The 16465-nt window shown below is 42.1% G+C and overlaps 1 protein-coding gene across 4 annotated transcripts in view; it reads right to left on the reverse strand.

The window, feature by feature from the left end:
• The window catches only part of OTUD4 (OTU deubiquitinase 4), a 389728-nt gene that overhangs the window by 169917 nt on the left and 203346 nt on the right, over nucleotides 1-16465 (reverse strand). For all 4 annotated transcript variants that reach the window (XM_085641615.1, XM_085641618.1, XM_085641617.1 and 1 more), the window contains one exon: nucleotides 9592-9691. In XM_085641615.1, the coding sequence (XP_085497741.1) occupies nucleotides 9592-9691 (100 nt within the window). The remainder of the gene's footprint in view (nucleotides 1-9591; nucleotides 9692-16465) is intronic.

Genomic DNA, 16465 nt, shown 5'->3' on the forward strand with positions numbered 1-16465 from the left:
CTCTTGGGCTGCGAGCATGACTCTCCCAAGTTGTGTGGTCAAGCCGTTCCGGCCTTATTATTTGCGGATGACACGATTTTAATCTCCCAAACACCTAATGGTCTACAAAATCTTTTGAATAAATTTCGGGAATACTGCTTGGACAAAAACCTTGAAATTAATGCTTCTAAAACGAAAGTTATGGCGATTAACCCCCACAGAGGGTTTAACAAAGTTTTTAATGTAAATAAGGAAAAGATTGAACAAGTGAATAATTTTAAATATCTGGGTATCACCCTTGACACCAAAATGAACTGGAAACCCCAAATAGAAAAATCGAGGTTAACATTAATACAAAATAAAGCCCCTATAATTAGGAAGTTTAAAAGTAGCCCTATTAAAGCAATATCACCTGCAATTGAACTTTTTAAATATAAAGTTCAATCAGCCACCCTATATGGGGCAGAACTATGGGGCCATGTACCACGAGATTCTTTTTCAGTCCAAGAAAATAGTTTTTTGAGGCAACTCTTAGCGATTCCGGGCTGTACCCCTCTTGTCCCGCTATTTTGGGATTTGAATATACGTCACTTGGACGATCAAGCTCATTTACGCCCACTATTGTACTGGGTGCGCCTGTGGTCAACTGATGAGCTTGCAGACTATAGAGACGCACTGAAGGAAATAATCCAAATAAAGAATGCTACTCAGTTGGTTTGGTTAGCGTATATTGAAAACTGGTTTACAAAGCTGGGCTTACGCAACTTTTGGACAGATCCGGATTCACTAACCAATTCTTCTAAAAAATTGCTGAAGGTCACATATTGGGACTATATTAATAACTCTGTTTTATATAACCCCAAACTTGGACCACTGTCCCTAAAATTTTTAAATTTTAAATGTGGAAGCAAATTCGAAAACTTTATGGATGAAATTGAACCCCCTCTGGCTAAATCACTGTATTTAAAGTATCGCTATGGTATTTTGCAACTTAGCTCTAGAACATCAAAATGGGCGCCCAATAATAATAATAATAAATCAGATCTGTGCAAATTGTGCGATATGGACGTTAAGGAGGATGAGACCCATGTTCTTTTCATATGCCCTGCATATATGCGGCCAAGGATAAAATGGATCAAACCTATTTGTTTAAACTTGGGTCTTCGTCGTATCCAGGATGGGGAAAGAATATTTAAGGGCGACTCATCACAGAGGATAGTATTTAGCCTGAGTCGTTTTTTATTTAGTGTTGCGATAATTAGGAAAAGGAATGGTCAAAAAATGTAATGGTATCATCATTAAGCCTGGTTCTTAAAAAATTTTTAAAAAAAAAATAACCCCTTTTTTTATCCCTATTTTAAAACATTGTGTATAAATTGATATTTAAAAATTTTTTATACTGTATATTGTATTTATGTATGGATTATTTGTTCCCACCAGAAATGCTGCATTTTTGTCATAATGATTGTTTTTATTGTACGGTACTCTTTTATGGTTATTATAACCGAAATAAAGAATTGAATTGAATTGAATTGTATAAATTATTTTTGTACTTTTAAATGTACTGTTGATTTGATCTCTTGTCCTGATTTCAATAAAAAGTTTAAAAAAAAAAAAGATTATCCTTGGTGCGTCTGCGGGCAATCTTCCAAAAGGCTTCAAAACGAAACAGTGGGGGCCTTCAATTAGTTTCGATGTCACACTACATGTAAGAAGGCACTATATGTCAGAATGTGGCTTTGTGGAGTGTTTTAAGGTACCCCAGGTGTTTGGAGATTAATTTACATTAACACTAGGCCTCAACATATATACCTGCATTCACTTAAGTATTGGCTCTACTTGTGCAGAATATTGCAGACTAATTTATTTTGTGTGAATATTGCCAAGTGTATTCTACTTTCACACTACCAATTAATTGCAGACTGGAGGTACAATGTTCCAATTAAAGGGCCTTCACTTGGTCTCTGGTTTCTGTACTTCAGTCTCAATTGCAGCATACACCAATACTTCTGAGGCTACTGAAGAAACCATTGTCAATCAATCCAGTTGTGTGAAGGGTGTCAAAATATCTTGTGTGGCAAACATTGCTTCTCATGATTTACACAGCACATGGTTCAGAGAGAATGGTTCCCCCACCCGCTCTATAGGGATACGATAGGGTCTTTCCTCATCTTTAGAAAGGTGGAGCAGAGGGCCAAAACATGGTAAAGTTATCGTCCTAGACAGAATAAATTGAAAATAACAAACATTGGAGAGAAAAAAATGACTCAGCTCGCATACTCATTATTCAGAATAATGGTATCTGGAGGTAAGTGCACTTGGGGCGACGTAGCTTCTGTTCACTCAACCTTCTGAAAAAAGTGATCACCAGTCTTCTAAATCAGAATATCAAAGGACACAAATATATTGACAGTAAGATGGAGCCTATAGGAAAGTCAACACCCAATTTAGAGCCCAAAGAAGTATAACAAATGGATTCAGGATACTTTGAGAGGCATTTCAGAAATTTAGAGAAACTGAAAATATAAACAGAAAGCCTTGGTCTGGTGAAAAGTTGTAGCCAAAGATAGTGGCTAAAACCCATTAGCTTTCCATATACAGAGTCCTTTCTGTGCCACCTAGACTGCAAATTGAAGAACTTGTATAAGAACCCAGCTTGCAAATTCCTGCACCAAGAAATAAAATCAATAAACTACTTGTATAAACTGCCCTATTAGGAAGGAATCAAGTAAATAAAAGACCCTATTCAGTGCCATCTCTAGAAGGCCAGATGGATTAGCCTTTCAAACTCCATGAAGGAGGCTTTCTTTGTCTTTAAAGAGAATGAAATGATCTTTATGTAAGCCATCTCTTATTATCTCTTAGTACATGAAATCAAGTTACCAGACTTTGATAAATAAATTACACTCCGGCTAGCTTTATTGCCCTGAGCTCAAGAAGACTGCACTAGCTGCTCATGGTCAATGGCTCCCAGATGTGTTCCCCATATTAAAAGAGGCTTCTGAGGCAACTGTTGCTTGGTGCTACGACTGATGCAACTGCTTCCCTTCAAAGAGTTTTGAGAGGACCTCCATTCCAGAATTGGAAAGAGGTCAGGATTTCCAGCTGCATTAAAGCCAAGCATAGGGAGGGTTCCACTGACTCTGTATACACATTATGTCTCATTAAAACAAGTGCTTAAGCCACCAAGCGGTTTTCATTAAATCTAATAATTGCAGAACTAACCTGGATAAAGAGCTTTGGATTTGAACTATCCACCCATCTGAAAGAGGAGGTGAAATTTCTCAGTTGGTAGGAAGTCTAGAACCATTGAAAGATTAGAAACACCTTGATAAAAAGAATCCTCTCTGTTGGAGCCAAATTGAATGTTTGCACATTTAGTCACAGCAATAGCTCCTGTAAAATGAAAACTATAGCATTGAAGTGTTCATAGTTAGATCAAGGAAGGGATCATACACAAGTTGAGGACTACCCACCTCCACCTACAGGTGTAGAAGGATACCTTGACAATAGAGGTAGATCACCACAATTGCCTTCACTTGGTCAGAAAAGACACTGAAAGTCAATAAAGCACCTAACTGTCCTCAGTACCCACATAACTGCCAGTACAAGTGACCAAGTAACGCATTTAAGTACATGTGCTGGACACTGGTGAAAACTAGTTCCCCCAGCTACATTATGGCTTCACACAAACCAAAGATATTTGGTACCCAACATCTTATGTTAATGAACCTACACTTATTATAGTGATGGATGTATTAATACATGCACCTAGAGGGCACCTTGGAGGTGCCCCTTTAAACCTACCAACTACTAGTGTGCTCGCTAACTGGTCCTGACCAACCTGCCACCACAGAAGAGTTTCAGACCCCCAGGGGTGAGGGTCAATGCTCTCAAAAGATCAGGAGTAAATCCTGCTCCGACAGAATGGTTTACATCCCCATCCAGCATGCCAAAGCAGGGGCTTTAAGGAAGCCACAACCTTTGGTACGCAAGTCTGGTTTTCCTCAGAGGCATGCTGCCCCCAGCCTGACCAGGGCCCATTTGGTGCCCAGACGGGCAGGAAAATGGGTAGCCAGAAAGGCACGTCTACTCTCAGGTTATTTTCACGCCTAAGGTGGGCTACCTGATGTGGACACATCTTTGTGATGGCAGAATTAGGAACTCTGGGACAAGGTTATGCCCACTTCCCACAGGAAATGGTCATATAGGGGCCGTGGTGATCGCATGGGTAAGAAGCACATTGGCTACTACCCTACACTCCCCTAATGCCCCTAAATTTAGTATTTAGGGGTGCCTCGTATACCATAAAATCAGATTCCTCATGACCTAAGAACAAGGACACTGAAGAGCCAAGAGAAGCAAGGACTGTGGAGGAGCAACTGACTTGGCGCCAACCCTGCTGGCCTGTCTGCTGTTCCCGACAAATTGTGCTAAAGTTGTCTTGTCCTGCAGCTGCTGTGCCTCCAAAAGCCTGGAAGGAATGCCTGCCTTCAACAAAGACCTAGGAACTCCCGTAGAGTAGTGGAGTTGCTTACCTGCATCCTGCTGGCACCTCAGCATAAGAACGAGGACTCCGGACCAGCAAAAACTGGACACCGGAAGGCACCACTGCACCAGTGCCCCCTAGCCAGAGTTGAAGTGGTGCAACGTGGTCCCAAACCCTCCAGACGTGAAGCCTGCCTTTGGTTTCCCAGCTGCGGACTTCCCGACACCGTCTACAGTCTCTTTATGCAGTCGTCCTCAACCATGAGTCTTCGGTGACAAAAACTCGATGCCTCAGGATACCTCTGCACCCGGCCACCCTGACCCAAGGAGAAGAGGACCAAAGGTGTCCCCACACATTGCGAGACACCCTGTTGGTTCAACCAAACTGGCCTCCCAGTCGAAACCTGCAGCCTCTTTCTGACCGGACCCCATCTACACTGACTTCAACGGGGCACCAGGCGCTGTATTGCACCTCTGCACCTGGCCGCCCCAGTGTTCGCCAAGGTGACCTGTAGGTGCTGCCTTGGACCATGCCCCATACTCGCCTCAAGTCCAGGAGATTAGTTTTGTAAGTCGCTGTTAAGAACTTGTATGCAGTATTTGTTTTTCCTCCATAGGATAACATTGCTGCCTCTGAAAATTGCACGGTTGATTAGATACCACCTTAGGGATTAATTTAAGGCTAATTTTCATTACTACTTTAGTCTAAAGTACTTGAAAATATGGCTCCTGTATAGTAGGAGCTTGCAGAACACTCAATATACTTGCTACAAAAATACTTTGAGGTGGTTTGTTCTAAACTGGCCTTATGCAATGGTTCAATATGGCTCCTGCATAGTAGGAGCTTGCAGTAGACTCACTGTACTTGCTACAAAAAGGAATATGCTACTTACCAGTATGCATCTGTTCTTGGCATGTAGAGCTGCAGATCTATACACTGTGCATAGATCGCCATCTGGTGTTGGGCCCGGATGTTTGCAGTTTGTTTTTCCTCTTGGAAAGTCTTTGGAAGTCACGAGTTCGGTGACTCCTCCTTTGGTTCGTATTGCGCATGGGCTTCGGCTCCATCCTCAGATTGTTTTTCGCCAGCAGGGAAAGATGGAGCGTAGTAGTAACAGTAAAGAAACCCATGTGTATTGTATCTAAATAAGATAAGACTGGAACAGATACAGGTAGCCGGGTGGGCGTGTATAGATCTGCAGCTCTACATGCCAAGAACATATGCATACTGGTAAGTAGCATATTCCGTTCGAGGCATATGAGCTGCAGATTATACACTGTGCATAGATTATATAGCAGTACCCAACTCTAGCGGCGACCACCGGCATCCGTTGCAGTCGTTTGAAACAGTGTCTTTAGTACAGCCTGGCCCACACTAGCTTGTTGTTTGGAGTGCACATCTACACAGTAATGTTTTGTGAAGGTGTGCGGGATTGTACTCTATGCACAGTGTATAATCTACAGCTCATATGCCTCGAACATACTTTTTTAGGTGGTGTGTTCTAAATTGGCCTTCTGCAATAGTTCAGAGTTGGTTTTAATGGTGTTAGAACACTCTTTAAATTCCACTTTGGTGGTAGCAGCCCAAAAGACTTTCTTTGCCCCTTACGGAAATCTTTTATTGGCCGGTACTCTGAGCAGTTGTTTGCCACTGTGACCCGTGATTTTTGCTATCACAGATAAGTGTACTTTTAGCAATACTTAATTCAAGTTTCCAATTTATCAAGTGCATCAGATCGCATACGATATTGGTCTCAATGGTTATTTATCCCTGCTGATGGTTCAGATTGAGAAATCATAACCACTTTGAAGCATAACATTCTGTATGGCCAGTCTTTTGGCCCCTTTAGTGATAGTTAAACACTTTTCTAGGGAGATTAAAGTGGACAAATTCTGTCTTCAGAAGCCATGCTGCAATGGGATATTTCCTCCCCCCTTGCATGGTGAGCAGGTTTGTGTCTGTAAGATTTTAATTGGTACTTTAGACAGTGTAATTAGGTATGCAGTACCATGGATGTTAAGGCCATAACTATATACTCTCACTACCCTCTACAAGATATGGTAGTAGTTATACATGAATCAACACTAGATTCCACCCTCCAGGAATACAGGTTTAATAAAATGTAATGTACTCTATTGTTCTCTGGTACCTTACAATCTGGACCATAACACACGTCGACTCTACCCATCTCAGAAACCATTTGCAAGGATTATCTATCAGGCCTAATATATGACACCTGTACTGAAATATCAAGCAACTATATCCCACCAAAGTATATCAGGGGCATAGTATACCAGATAAATGTCGGCTATGCAGGTAGCATCAGCTATATTAGACATTGTTATTCAAGTGCGACCACACTTCACCATGTTCAGCTCAAGTTCATGTCAGATTTGTGCTTCTTGAGGAACAATTCTCATTGAGGGTCACTAAACTTGCATGTGCATTCATCCTGACCGCCAATACACTGGATAGACCACAGCATAGGAGACCTTCATGTTCTGCAGGCTTTTGTTGACACCAGCAAATGTCTTCCAAGCCTACGGGTGGGAGTGTAAAAATCAGAGAAAGGATGGAAGGAACCCAAAGTAGCACAAATCTTTCTTGTCCTAGGGCTCTGTAGCACCACATCGCAAATTTTGATGGCACTAACGTTTGAGTCCGTTTAGTGCCATAACTTGGTTCAATGTACTTTGAAAGAAAACAGCTTTTGTGTAGTCCAAATGAAATTGGAACAATGAAAGACATTTGAAATAAGGTTTCAATGCACTGAGGCCAGCGTAGGCAAAGACTACATCGGATGTATAGACTTAGAGTTTGCAACAAACCACTTTACAACATTTATCACTTTTTGCAAACCGTAGCAAAACAAAAACACATAAAAAAGAACCACCGTAGTTGGCTTGGCCAAAACCCACTCTGTGACAGACCAGGATTACAAAGCCCTTAACAGACAAAACATTACAATTTGCACCAAACCACTTTCTACCATTTTAGCTATTCATGGACACTTGCACACACTCTAAAGTCAGTGTGTGGGAAAAGTCCAGGTCTTCGAGGATTATGAAAACATGTACTCTGAGACAGACAACATGAAAGCAAAGAGTGCATCCTTTTCCTTGGCTGCAATCATTTAACGAGATACAAAATGGATACAGAACACAACCCGATAGTCAAAGTCTACGAATAATAAAAGACATGCAAAATGTTAAGACAAGAAATCCAAACAAAATCTATTTTCAAACAAATGTGTTGGTTCTAAGGACTCTGGTGTGCTGGGGGACACAGTAGAAGCTGTCCTGCAAAGAGTGGTTTCGGAAAAGTCTCCATTGTCATTGCTCCTGGGACAGAAGGGATGACAGTTGAAGATATTCTTTGACTCATCATCATGCTTAGCACTAGAGCAGAGTGTAACTAAGCTATGCTGACCAAAGACACAGCGGCACTTTAGTTATGTGCACAGTTGCCGTTGGACACTAAAGACAACTCTCCACACAGATCTACCATCTGTGCAGTTACACCTGTGGGGGCTGAACCAGGAGAGAACATTTAACACAATTAAATTCCTGCACAGCAAGGTGGAGCTAGTTAAAACAAAAGGGACCATCTCCACGAGTAAGCACTTTTCTCCCACTACCTTGCAAATACTGATACGCACAATGCAGAATACACTCCCAATCCCGAGACTGCATGAGTTGCAGCATAGCGGTTATGATATGCATTCTAAGCAACTTATTCCACCAGTCAATAGTCAACATTTGAGTATGATATGAAAATCACCCAAAATGAGGCACCCTCTTCCAATTGTGTGTAGGAAGCGCAGGTGGGAGACAAAGAACAGCTGTTGCCGGTGCAGCACGTTGGTCTGCAGTCACAAGTGTTGGGGCTATAGGTGTCGAGACTCCTGTTTCCAGGAGCCATTTGACCTTTGGGCTTGGTCATTGTGCAAGACACACTGAATCTAATGCAATACCTCTGGAGTATAGTTGACCTGGTTCAGTGCAAGGACTCCTTAACAGTGATTTTTGTGAGTAAAGTTCTCAATTTCCACTGCAAAATGTAACAATGAGCTAATGGGTCTACACTTAATTTGTAAAATGCACAGATCCTTAGACTAAAAACACAAAAAAATACCATCCACATAGCTCTTTAAAAACATTCAATAAGTAAAGGGTTAAAACTGATTTCTGTAACTCGACTAAAAAAAGGATCACTCTGAAAGATGGAGAGCAGTAGCGTACACGTCAGACAATGCCCACATGAGCACAGATGAAGTAAACCCCTGTCTCATGACATTGCTGGACCTCACAGCAGCCTACGAAACGGTGAACCACCTAACCCTCATACAGATCCGGAGGTCTCCAATGGGATTTGCTGGCAAAATTCTTCATAGGTTTTCCTACAAATTTTTCAGCCAACTCCAGGTCATTCACATGGGCACCTCCAGGTCCCAGGAGTTCCCCTTCACCTGTAGAGTCCCCCAGGATTCCATAAGGACGTCTGTCATTTTCAACCTCCCTATGGGGGCCCCATAAAAATTCACCAATATGTGACAATACACAACTCCACATTATCCTAGTATTAGCTCTTGGAACTGGAAAGGCAGCAGGATGGGGATTCATGCAGCAAACATGCTTATCGTTAAAAGAGGAATTTGCTTCTCACTGGATCCAGTTAACAAATTCTCAGCCTCTTGTACCAGCGACATCTTTTCAAAGGTATGGATAAAGAAAGAATTCATTACCCAGTAGAAAAAAAAAGTGTTCACCCTAAATTTACATAACCCATAACTATACTACCACCCTTTCTTGAAAGCATGTTCAACTAAGGTATTGCACAATATGTGGAAGGATGACCTAGCGAGGAAGCTGTGACCATGTGCACCTCTACACCTTTGTGAATTAATTTTAAAAAGACCTGAGAAGTTTCTACAAATAGACCACTTCACTTGGGAAGACTATATCTTGCAATTTAATTAAAAAGTCAAATCAGTTCTTACACAGACTAGCACACATTGATTACCCGTACAAAAACAAACAACAATAGTCAAGAGTATTGCATATATTTAAAATGATCTAAATTATTATAAAAAGCAGCACTGCAAAGCTTCTCACACACTTTACCTTTGGGCTCTTCTGAATCAACTTTCTGTTTAGAGCTTTTCTCGCTGTTGGCATTTTGCGGTTTTCTTTGGTTGTCTACAATAGGTGTGGTGGTCTGGCTCTGTTGGGGATAAATGACAATCAGGTAATAGATCTCATTTTGCTGGAATGACTTACTCCATAAGGCTGATAAAACCTGCTGTGTGTATGGTGACAACCTATCAGTCCATGAACAACTGCCAGCAGGTAGTAAGGTATGAGAAAAGGGGCCTAGCCAAAAAAGGTTCTTGCTGGCCTAATCTCTAAAATGGAAATGATTGGAAAGTGTCAAAATAGTACAGGTTGTTTACAGTACTAGCGTGAGGCAGGTGGTGAGAATCAGGTTTGCATTCACTGTGGAGCCCAGGGCCTGCATTACATAAAAAGGTGCATTGTGCTGTGTACAATAGGTGCACAATTAAGGGAGTGCCTGCCGCAGACCGAAACAGTGTGCCAAAGTACAAACAATGTACTGTTCACAGTGCTGTGTGAATTAACTTCTGCTCTTGGAACAGCTCTGCATTGAAACCATTGGTTCACCTATCAATGCTGAGATCCCAGCAGCAGGATTTTAAGGACTGGGAAGGATTCCCCATAAACAGGTGGAGTGAATAACAAAACTGCCAGCAGGCAGAATACCATGCCTCTCTCCCAGGGGCATACTTTACACGACATCATGTTGTGCACAATCAGTTTACCTGCTAACTGTGGGTGCCCAACTACTCACTGTCCAACAAAGTGTAAACACTGGGACAAAGGTGTTCCCTCTTTGGATGGGCCCATGCCACCATGTAAATGGGAGAACACTCCTTTGGCCAGCTCAATAAATATTACAGTGGCTGCACACACCTCTGTAGCCCTTTGAGTAATACCAAAACGCCCCAGGGCTACAAAAAGCAGGCACAAATACCCACTGCACCTCTAAAATACTGCCATTCTACCTCCACCACAGGGGCACAACATGAACTAGAACGCCTTTCATGTAGGACCCTGCAAAGTGAACCAAGTAAGAGGGAGGAGCCAAAAATGGATAGCGAACAAGTGCCAGTACGTGTAGGGGCACAGTATGGGTGTGTTTTCCTGACTACTCAATAAGATTGCTTCTACATGTAGCATACCTCAGGCACACAAGCCAGAATCCTCCTTAGCACAAGATGCCAATCACATCTAATACTTAAAAGAAACTATTATTCTCAGATTTATCCCTTGATAACCATTTGCCAAGATCCAACCATTAAATAATTGTCAGACACAGCTCAGATAGTCTTCTCATATCTGCCCTAGTATGTAATAAGCTTACAGTAGTGAAAACACATTTTTATAAGCATTTAAGTATAACTGGGGTGCACAGATACGGATTTGCAGGGGCAAAATTCCTGAGCCCAATTAAAAGGAGCAGAATCAACTAATATTTTCTCCCACATATTAGGTTAACTGCAGCAGGAAACTTAGGACAGTAGAATGTATTGCAATTCTCAACTAATGTTGGGAAAGGTAGCACAACAGAAGTTATGATCTATAAACTCAGGTGCTTGTTTATATTAAACTGTTATATGTTGTTTGCCATCCAGAAAATGTAACCCTTTGATGCTCTTTTATGTAGATACTCTAAAACTCAATAAAACTGCACATTCCTCACTTTTAAAATAATCTTAGGTGCCTGACTGGATCGGGATTTTCAGAGCAATTGGTCCGGTGCCATGTAGGTGGTGCAGCTGGACTTCATAAACGCCTCGCACAAGCCGAGAAGGAATAGTGAGGAGTCACAAAGAAGCCACACCCTTACGTACTAATACCAGTTATGCTTGTGTACACACCCAAACCCTCTGACGTGGAGCAAACATTACAAGATAGAGAAGACAGTGCGCCAAAACTATCTTGTGTTTTTTAATAGATATTGAGTTTACTGTGCAGAACTGGGAGTTAAGGATGGTGGAGAGATTTCTGAGCTTAGAGTATCCACCAAAAGAAAAATGCTACTTACCCAGTATGGATCTGTTCTTGGCATGCAGAGCTGTAGAGTCACATTCTAAGCATAGATCGCCATCTGGTGTTGGGCCCGGATGTTTGCACTTTGTTTTTGTTCTAAGTCGTCTTTCCAGTCACGAGGTAGGCGACTCCTCTCTTTTCGGTGATGGGGCGCATGCGCATCGACTCCATTGTTAGATTGTTTTCCCGCAGAGGGTGAGAATGGAGTAAATAAGAGTAGAATAGAGCTGTCCATGTGTAATTATCCAAGTAAGATAGAACTGGAACAGATACAGGTAATCGGGGAGGTGGGTGGCCGCATGCGACTCTATAGCTCTACATGCCAAGAATGGATGCATACTGGGTAAGTAGCATTTTCCGTTCGAGGCATGCGAGCTGTAGATCACATGCTATGCATAGACTATACAGCAGTAATCTCCCAAAGGGGTGGCTAACCTGTAGCTGTTGCAGTGGTTTGAACTAGAGTATGTAAAACTGCCTGGCCTACATTAACTTGTTGTCTGGCTAACACATCTACACAATAGTGTTATGTGAATGTGTGTGGTGTACACCATGTTGCAGCTTTACAGATGTTATCTATGGGAATATTTCCTAAGAAAGCCATAGAAGCCCCCAGCTTGCGAGTGGAATGCGCTCTAGGGGGAATTGGTAAATTTTTCTTTGCTTTTGCAGAACATATCTGAATACATTTAACTATCTACTGTGCAATACCGGATTTAGAAATGGGGTTGCCTTTGTGTAGTGGATCAAAAGCGACAAAAGTTTGTTTAGTTTTGCGAAAAGATTTTGTTCTTTCTATGTAATACATCAATGCTCTTTTAACATCAAAAGTGTGTAGAGCTTGTTCTGCCACAGAATCTGGTTGAGGAAAGTACACAGGCAACTTAACAGATTGGTTGATGTGGAAGGCAGAAACTGCTTTAGGTAAGGATTTAGGATTAGTACGAAGAACCACTTTGTTTTATTTTTTACAGAGTTTTATATAGCGCGAACTTGATCCGAATCGGGTATCAGAGCGCTTTACATAGCACCAGTTGCATTACATGAGGACACATGAATTTGTGTTAGGCACAGGGAGATTAAGTGATTTTCCCAGAATCACAGAATGTTCAGCGTCATTGCCGAGACTCGACCCCAGTTCCCCAGATTAGAGTTCACCCGACTTAGCCGTTAGGCCAACTCCTCTCCCTTGTAAAAATGGTTCTTCTATGGTTAGTGCCTGAAGCTCACTCAGTCTCCGGAGTGATGTGACAGCAATGAGGAAAGCTACTTTCTAAGTGAGAAACTGTAGTTCACATTTATGTAAAGGCTCGAAGGGTGGACCCATTAACCTGGTAATGACAATATTAAGATTCCACACTGAGGCAGATGGACGTCTTGGAGGAATAACTCTTGATTCCTTCCATGAAAGCTTTAATAGCAGGCACTCTGAAAAGGGACAGGTGTTGTCAATATCAATACATATATACAGGTGTTGTCTATTTTGAAGATGAGCAGCTATTGCAGCGAGATGTATGCGTATAGACATGTACGCTAAATTTGAACGTTGTAAATGAAGCAGATAACAAATGATATTTTGAAAGAAGCATCAAGTGGATTGCCATGGTTGTTATGCAATAAAAAACAAAATGCTTCCTTTTTGCTGCATAACAAGCGCTTGTAATAGGTCTTCTAGCCTCTTTAATAATATTCATAGTCTGGTGGAACATTTAGATAACCAAACTATGAATTCAGGTGCCAAATCACAAGAATGAGAGGTTTGGGATATGGATGTCTTATTTCTCCATGGCTCTGCGTGAGGAGACTATGTGAGATGTAGCTTTTGATGAGGAACTACTGATAGTTCTAAGAGGGTAGTGAACCAAGGTTGGCGAGCCCAAGTGGGAGCTACTAGTATTAGTAAGAGGGATGTTTGCTTGAGCTTCCGAACCACTAGTGGAATGAGTGGGAGAGGCAGAAAAGCATAAGCAAATAACCCTAACCAGTTCATCCATGGAGCATTGCCTTTGGATAACGGGTGTGGATCCCTGGAGGCGAAGTTTGGGCATTTTGCGTTTGTGTGTGGCGAACAGATCTATGTCTGGAAAGCCCAACATCTGAAAGAAGGGGAGGAGAATTTGAGGGTGAAGTTCCCATTTGTGAATTTGTTGTCTGTTTGCTGAGATCTCCGTTCTGATTGTTTACTCCTGGGAGTGTTCCGCTAGGAGATAAATCTTACGATGAATGGCCCATCTCCAAATGTTTTGTGCAAGGTGTGACAGTTGGAGAGTGTGTTCTCCTCCCTGTTTCTGTATGCAATACATTGCTGTCATGTTGTCTGTATCAGGATACGCTTTGCCTATAAGGTGACTATGGAAGCCTTTGAGCACTAAGAAGACTGCTAACAGCTCCAGATGATTTATGTGGAGTAGCTTTTTCTTTCGACTTCACAATCCTCAAATTGTGCGAGTTAGGAGATGAGCTCCCAAACCAGCGAGCGATGAATCTTCTGTTAGCACAGTCTGTGGAATCGGATCGATGAAATGCCGCCCCTTTGTAAGGTTGTGTGGATTCCACCACTGCAGAGAGCGACGAGTGCGGCTGTCCACCAACACCAGATCGGTCAATAGACCGCAAGACTGATTCCACCTACGTCCTAAACATTCTTGAAGGGGACGCATTTGCAGTCTTGCATAAGGAACTATCATGATACAAGATACCATCATTCCTAGTAGTTGCATGAATACCCGAGCTGGTAATGAGTGATTGGGTTGAAATTTGGAAAGGAGAGCCTGAATATTGTGAATTCTGATTGGATTGGGATAGGCTAGAGCTTTTTGTGCATCTACAGTGGCCCCTAGGTATGCTCGAGTATTGAAAGCTGCAGATGGGATTTTGACAGATCGACTTCAAATCCGAGTTTGTGCAATAAGCGTATTGTTTGAGTGTGCTGGCTTTGATAAACCAGTCATCTTAATATGGGAAGACGTGAACATGTTGTCTTCGCAGATGCGCAGCAACTACTGCCAGGCATTTGGTAAATACTCTGCCAGCAGTAGTTACTCCGGATGGGAGTAGTTTGAATTGATAACGTTGCCCCCGCTATTACAAACCTGAAGTATTTGCGATGAGCGGGATATATTGGAATATGGAAGTACGAGTCCTTTAAGTCTGGAGGGGACATAAAGTCGCCTTGTTGTAACAGAGGATGTACCTGTTGGGAGAGTGACCATATGGAAGTGATCTGATTGAATGTAAAGGTTTAATTTTCTGAGGTCTAATATAGGCTTCAGAGGACCATCCTTTTTGGGAATTAGAAAATAAAGAGAGTACAACCCTGTCCCTTGATATTGTAGTGGGACGGGGTCTATAGCTCCTTTTTCCAGAAGAGATTGTACCTCTTGTTTGAGTAGGTGTAAATGTTCTGGAGATAGTTTGTGTGTCAGTGGTGGAATGTTTGGAGGGTTGCTTGTAAGCTCCAGGCAGTAACCACATTGGATAATTTGTAAAACCCATTTGTCTAATGTGATTGAATTCCAGGCTGGGAGAAATTGAGAGAGACGTCCCCCAACAGGTGTGGAATGATCGGGGGAAAGGGGAAACAAGTCACTGCTTATTTGTGGCTGGGGAAGTAAGGGGTGTTATTACCTTTCCCTCTTCCTTTGCCAATGTTTCTGCAAAATCCACCTCAAACATAACCTCTGGTAGAGGGCGATTGATTACTGCCTCTATATGAGGTAGAGGACCTGTCAGTAAGGATGGACTTTGATCCTCCCCTATAAAAGGATCAGCGAAATGAGCCACGGTTGGATGGTGTTTGCAGAGCTCCCATAAATTTGGCTACTTCAGTGCACACCTTCATTTTTTTCTAATGAGGTGTCCACTGTAAGACCAAATAAATGCTCCTTATCAAAAGGTGAATTTAAAATGGATGTTTGAACCTCTGGTTTAAAACCAGATACCCTAAGCCATGCGAGGCGTCTGAGAAGAAAGGTGGAGTTAATAGCACGTGAAGCAGTGTCTGCTGCATCTAGAGGACACCTGATTGATGTATTAGAAATAAGTTTCCCTTCCTGAATGAGGTCATGAGCCTTGGATTTATGTTCATCAGGCAGATATTGCATCAGTTGTGCTAGTTCATCATAATGAGCTCTGTCATATCTTGCCAAGAGTGCTTGTGTGTTAGCTATGCGCCAATGATTGGCTGCTTGTGCTGCTACTCTCTTGCCTGAGGCATCTATTAATTTAGATTCCTTATCAGGAGGCGGAGCATCTCCCGGTGACTGATAATTTGCTAGTTTCCGAGCATTTGAAACCCCCAAAGAATCTAGTGGAACCGGACCGAATAAAAATTGCGTCTGTAGGAGCCACCTTGTATTTTTTGTCCACTCTAGGTGTGAGTATCCTAGCTCGTGCTGGATCTTTGAACACCTCATCTGCATGTTTTAACATACCTTTGAGAGTAGGTAGTGTATGTGTAGTTTTATGTGATGCACTTAGTGTATCAAAATAGGAAATCTTAGTCAAAAGGCTCCTTATATAGTTGCACTCCATGATATTGTGCAGCTCTATTAAGCAATTCTTTAAACCCCACATTATCATCTTGAGGGGAAGGTCTAGATGGGTATAGATTTGGATCGTTGTCGTTATTAGGATCAGTGTTATAATCTACCCAGGGGTCTGAAACAATCTTGTGGTACATCCCCATGTGAGTCATCAAGATCCCCCATCCCCATCATCCTGCTGAATTGGCGATTGTGGCTGAGGGGAATTTGTGGGTGTTATAAGAAGGTTAGGGTCAATAGGTGGTGGAAGAGGTGAGGAAGGTGAAACCAGTGGAGGAGAAGTATCAGTCCCCATATTCTCTCTCTTTAGAGGGATATGATAA

Source organism: Triturus cristatus, chromosome 2_2, assembly GCF_964204655.1.
Source record: "Triturus cristatus chromosome 2_2, aTriCri1.1, whole genome shotgun sequence".
In the NCBI taxonomy this organism is placed as follows: Eukaryota; Metazoa; Chordata; class Amphibia; order Caudata; family Salamandridae; genus Triturus; species Triturus cristatus.